The sequence below is a fragment of the Nematolebias whitei genome, chromosome 7 (assembly GCF_014905685.2).
Source record: "Nematolebias whitei isolate Nwh7 chromosome 7, NemWhi1, whole genome shotgun sequence".
NCBI lineage: Eukaryota > Metazoa > Chordata > Actinopteri > Cyprinodontiformes > Rivulidae > Nematolebias > Nematolebias whitei.
Window position 1 is genome coordinate 8,503,266 of NC_056504.1, and position 6,453 is coordinate 8,509,718.

At 38.2% G+C, this 6,453-nt stretch overlaps 1 protein-coding gene across 2 annotated transcripts in view; it reads right to left on the reverse strand.

Annotated features, from left to right (window-relative positions):
• The window catches only part of LOC119412237 (MICOS complex subunit mic25a), an 83,720-nt gene that overhangs the window by 56,094 nt on the left and 21,173 nt on the right, over positions 1 to 6,453 (reverse strand). Inside the window, exon 5 of one of the 2 annotated variants that reach the window (XM_037679219.1) lies at positions 528 to 548. The exons of the other annotated variant lie outside the window; for it this stretch is intronic. Within the exon in view, the coding sequence (XP_037535147.1) occupies positions 528 to 548 (21 nt within the window). The remainder of the gene's footprint in view (positions 1 to 527; positions 549 to 6,453) is intronic. 2 annotated transcript variants of the gene reach the window in all.

Sequence of the window (6,453 nt, forward strand, 5' to 3'; positions counted from 1 at the left end):
ATCGTCCTAAAATATCGTCCTAAAATATCGTCCTAAAATATCGTCCTGACTGATATATCGGTCAGGCTCTAGTTCAGACAGAACAATGTTCCATCACTGATTGGGTCATCTTCTGTACTTTAATGACAAACATTCAGACAAGCCCACTTACACAGATTGACATTACATTTACTATAATCCAGTATATTCTCATCCTAATTTTACAGACACACACATCACTGAAGAGCACATCTGAAAATACTTATAGTGCCTTCACTGCACCTTTTCTTTCTACAGCGGCGGTTTGATGCTAAGAGGTTGGGTGTATATGTGTGTTTGCATGTAAAATCACTCCTGCCAGAAGCACAGATGATGTGTAATTTTCTAGCTGAATACCTCCCAAAGTGTTGTTGTGTGAAATGATGGTGGAAGCACACTTGCAGTCTTGCTTTAAAGCACAATGAAAACATGACATTTGAATAGAGCAGAAAAACTGAAAAGAGAGAAGAAAAAGCAAAAAGTAAAAAGGCAGTATCACTGCTGCTTACCCATGCATCCAAATCTGCTGGCTAGGAAACGGAAAAGAACAGTGTTTAGTGAGACAGTAGAAATTAAAAGGATAGAGGAAGTTGGAAGGAACATTAGCAAGTCAATGAAGAATCTGAACAAGTATATTATGGATGTAAAGAAGGCAGGTGAGGTAAAAATATACCAAGAAGACATCTAAAAATAATCTGGCTTTGTACACCTGCCTATTTTTCCCCCAGGTGTAAAAACCCCTCATCTTATCTACGGTACTTGAAATGTAGCATGTTTCATAGAACTAGAACCCGAAGGAAGAGTAGAGTCGAGTGTGAAGCTGTTTGGATGAGCAGTTTATTTATTTTGGATGAAACTTGTTTACCATTAACTTGCAGTGCCGCTAGACTGTCAAGAAATCATCCTGATCATAGTGGCACTAACAAAAAAATCCATGTTGTCGGCCTTCAAGCTATGCTGTTATAGCAACAAACTCGAGTTTGACTCCACTGTGAGACGATTTTTTGACTATTATTATTATTCAGGTTTGCTGTGAGCTCTGTGTGGACACAATTTTCAGCTGCAATTATCTTTAGGTGTATTTGGTTAGGTTTATAAATTACAACACCCAGTTTATCATCAGCATGGTGTAGATTTATAGCTGCCCAACACCTTCCATGGTCCTGACAAAGTGTCAGTATTTGATGAGATTAGAATTTCATTAAAAATATTTAACACTGGGCGGCACGGTGGTTCACTTGGTAGAGCTGTGGCCTCTCAGCAAGAAGGTCGTTGGATTGAATCCTGGCAGGAGACCTTTCTGGGTGGAGTTTACATGTTCTCTCTGTGCATGCGTGGGTTTTCTCTGGTTTCCTCCCACAGACCAAAAGCATGCATGTTAGGCTGATTGGTAACTCCAAATTGTCTCTAGGTGTGAGTGAGAGAGTGAATGTTTGTTTGTCTCGTTTGTCTCTATGTGTCCCTGTGATGGACTGGAGACATGTCCAGGGTGTCCCCCACCTCTCACACAGTGACTGTTGGATATGGGCACCAGTGACCCCCGTGACCCATAAAGAAAGAAGCGGGTAAAAGATAATGGATGGATGTTTAACACTGTTATATATAAAGCAAAAAATTTGATGAGTTTAATTGGTAAAATGTATGCAATTATCCTATTAAAAAAATAATTATCATAAGCTGTGGTGGTTGTGATAAAAACTGGTTTGTTCCACTTTGGAGGAAGCTGTTGTGGGAAGAATCAGTTTTGTTGTGTGTTTCTTTGACTGATGAAGCCTTCTGGATCGAAGGCGAAACGTTTCAGCACAAAAAAAGAAACTGTCCAGATGACCTGACTGAAAAATGTTGGAAGTGCTGGAAGAGCTTTCAACTTGCTTGGTCAATCAATGACCGTTTATGTATGGACCAATCACATCTCTTTATGTCACTTAAGAGTCCCCGTTGAAGTAATAAAATGCCTACCTTGAAGCAGGGACTAAAATAAACCCAATAAATGCAGTTTTAGGGATTAGGAATGGTCACATCAGTGTAAAATAAAAGGGTGAACTACCTTAAATGGTTATAAGAGCAGTAAAGTGGTCCCCTGCAATCGGAAAACACCTATAAACACCTTTTGTTATGTCGTAACATATAATTTCTATTAATTATTAAGTTCATTGTGAAAACTATGGTCTTCATTAAATATAATTCAAAATAAAGATTTACTAATAACAAAAAGATAGGCTAAAATTTTAAAGTTGGATAATTAAATTTAAATGTATTCTTACGTTACAAAAAGGGAATGTTCTTTGTGATTATTGCTCATTTTACAACAGCTCTCATTGCATCAGCCAGAACTGAGGAGTAGCTGCTTATAATCTGTACTTATAAGATTTTATAGCTGCATCCAACACACACAGTCATGCAGGTCAATTAAATATCGCAACACATGCTACACCACCAAATTAAACAGCGTTCAGACATGTACAATGCCACAGTCTGACTTTCCAACTAAATGCTCCCAATCTGGTATTAGATACAGAACAGAGAGGGACAGATTAAATCAGTTGGTGGCTCTAATGTTGCTATGCCTCATAAAAACACCATTCAGTTAAATGAAGTGAACTCACAAAGCCAGTGGCTGCAGAGATGGGTATGTGGGGTTTTAAGTAATCTGTGTAACGAATACAGCCGATGCCATCTGTTAAACTTCCCGGCTCTTCAGTCACTCGTCCAAAACTGAATGTCTGGATGTGCATGTGTGCGTGTGTGTGTATGTTGTGGACCCCTACAGATTGCTCACAGAAGTGTGAAGGTCCCATTTCCATAGACGAAAGGCATGGGTGAAGGGGCTTGTTGTGATGCAGACACAGATATAAACACACACACACACACACAAAGGCAGTTTGAGAAAGCCAGTGGGCTAAAGCGAACAGTGGAATTTCAGGTACATCAACCCGCTGTTTTTGTGGCTCCACTCCCTGATGACCAACGGTCAGCAGCCTCAACGTAAAAATTAAGTCTGAATTAACTGAGCAAGTAAAAAAACAACAACAACAAAAAAACTGTTTCTGCAGTTAGGCTTTTTAGGATTTTTAAACTAATTAAACATGTTGTCTTAACGTAAGGCTGCACAATTTATTGCTAATTTCTTGTCATTGCAATATCAGTGAGTGCATTATTAAGATCCCAAAAACTGCTTGGTCTGCAATAAATTACAAATAATGTTTTGAATATCATGCACTAATGTTCTATATGCTAATATATTTACAATAGTCAATCAATTAGAAAAAAATGTGGGTTTCTAGCAATTGAGTTTGTTATTGCAATATTGCGATACTATTGCCCTTTGCAAGTTTTTCTAATGTTGTGCAGCCCTAATTGTCATACTAAAGTATTGGTATGGCTGAACCTTATCGTATTTATTGTGTTTTGTATTGTATTATATTCTTATTGTATTTTTTCTGCTTCTTTTATTTATTATTACTATTTCGTATGTGGGTTTTTTTTTTCAGTATCATTAGAACATGCTACTACTGGATGCCTTGAAAATGCCCCTGGGATTAATGAAGTATCTATCTATCCATCTATTATCCATCCATTATCCATCCATTATCCATCCATTATCCATCCATCCATCCATCTATCTGCTTGTAAAATACAAACACTGAGGAGCGGAGCTACAGATTTTGGTTTTTGAAGTGACTTAAGGAAAAATAAGATCATGCAAACTGGAAATTTTGACACATGTGCAAATGAGTCCACTTCAGGCAACAATAGCATAAATGTTTTCTCCTCCTATAAAATGACTATAGAAACAATCATTTTCAACACACCCAGATGAGGTTATGCTGACAAAAACATGTTCATCAAAGTTGCCATCCATACCTCCTTTCCTCAGGCCATGCTCCATGAAGATTATAATACATATGGTATGCATACATCTCCTACAGGTCACTGCGTGAGTGCAGCTACAGCGTGCGCTCTCAGAACATTAATCAGGTCTCTCTTGTAAATGAGTCCTGGAGGCTCAATGGGATTACCTGTCTAAATAAAGGTTGAATGAATTATTACGTGCAGTGTTCCCTCAGTGCAGACTGAACTGGGCCAAATGGACTTCTCCTACTCCGCTCCTGTTTCCTGGAATATCTTGCAAAAAGATCTGAAGCTCTCGACCTTGACCTCCCTAGGTGGCGTCGAACATCTGTTAAGTTCCTGGCAAAAACCAATGCAGACATGTTCTTGTTTTTAGTTTTCTACATCACTTTACAACCTAGCTGTTTTCGTTTCGTTTTTTAATACAAATTTCTTTCACTTGTTATTCTCAATTTGTACGTTTTTTATGATTATCTGCAGTTGTCTTTGTATAATAATAAGGGGCCGATATAATAATTTTCTTCTTCTTTCTGCACCCTTTTCATTCAATGTTTTTTTGTTTTTGTTTTTGATTAATTTGTTTTGTTTCTTTTATTTCTTTTAAATGAATGAAAAAATAATTTAAAAATTAAAAAAAAAAAAAAAATCTAATGAACTTGACACTTAAAATTCCGTGTCTGTGGTAAAGGGTCAAATATGAGAATAGTTGGGGTTTTTTGTCTCTTAAGTCTTGTTTTTATGTCCTGGGCATTTTTTTTTTTGCGCAGCACGGTGGCGCAACTGGTAGAGCTGCTGCCTCTCAGCGAGCAGGTCCTTGGTTCAAACCCCAGTCCAGGGGCCTTTCCGGGTGGAGTTTGCATGTTCTCTCCGTGCATGCGTGGGTTTTCTCCAGGTGCTCCGGTTTCCTCCCACAGACCAAAAACATGCATGTTAGACTGACTGGTAACTCTAAAGGTGAAACACACACCTGCCTCCACCCTCGTTTGCTCCACTCTGGGCCCTTGAGCAAGGCCCTTAACCCCCACCACCTCCCAAAAAACAGGTCTCTCTTGAAAATGAGTTCTCGTGACTCATTGAGCGTATAAATAAAGGGTAAATAAAAATAAATAAAATTTTAGGCCGATTGATAACTAAACTGTCTCTAGGTGTGAGTGAGACTGTGAATGGTTGTTTGTCTCATTTGTCTCTCTGTGTCTCTGTGATGGACTGGAGACCTGTCCAGGGTGTCCCACACCTCTCACACAGTGACTGCAGGATATGGGCACCAGTGAACCCCGCAAACCGAAAAGGAAGAAGCGAGTAAAGATAATGGAAGACGTGGATTATATTTCAGATACAACAAAATTTAATTACTGACAATGAATCATGTTCATCATTAACACCAAGCCAAGCTTTCTCACTGCCAAATAACCTTTCAATACATTCTACTTCTTCAGCATGCTAAATGAAAGCTGGGGTCCAGCCACAGAATAATGTGTGCGTATCATATTAGAACAAGAAATGGCCTATATCTACAAAACTAATTTTTAAGTGAAATGGGGCAAGTATTTATCAGCTTAGAAAAATTAAGTATGCTTCTTCAATATAACCACATTAATTTCATGGATCTCATTCCATTTGATATTTTATGCTTAGCTGAATGTTTGCTGCATGTATCAAACAGGTCACCAGATGCACCAGCTTGGCAACGCTTCATGCTTGATTTAGACTTGAAATCTTAACCATCCAGCAACACAGTGTGTTTCTATCTACGTCTCTGTTGGAGAGGAAAACGGGAAAGGAAAAAAAAAGCGGTGTGACAATGAAACCATGTGTGCATGCGAGTCTGTGAATTTATGCGTGAATGACAGTACGAGACCTTTAGGTCTGCAGTACCACCTCACATAGTGTGGAACGCTTGCTTGGAAATCAATTATGTAAATACCAAATTATGTAAATAGCACACGTGAATAATTCTATGTGTTTGGGGAAAAAAGATTTTGGAGTTGCTTTATACTTGGAGTCAGGAGAGGAAAGAGAGTAATGGGGAAAAGGGGGCTAAAACGAGGATTAATCTGGAGAATGTCACAGTGTGCACAGTTAAACTCCTGATTTGGCTTTTTAATTAGCATGAAAGAAGTGGAGAGAGAGGAAGACACATATAAACAGAGGAGAAAATAACAGCTAGTTCACTGACAGCATGTTTCTGTCGTATCACAATATAAATAAATATAGTGTGTGCCAGTAACAAATAGCACAGGTGTAGTCAGTGCTGTTGGTTGGTGTCCAGGGCGTATTTTACTATTTTAGTCAAAAAAGGTATGGATGTGTAATGGCTTCATCTCATGCAAGCACATGCATTAAAGCCCAACGTAAGAAAAAAAACGTTCTGGTATACAACATCTGGTATATTTTTAAAGCTGTAACGTACAAAAATCAGAGAACCACTTTATAGTAATTAGATCCAGGATTTTACGAAATAGCTTTATTAGCTTCCTTGCCAAGATGAGAGTGTGCCAAGTTAACACATTTAACTTATTATTCATTGAATTTATTTAGACTATTTTAGGTCTACTGTCATTTTTCTTTTATCAACACAAACCA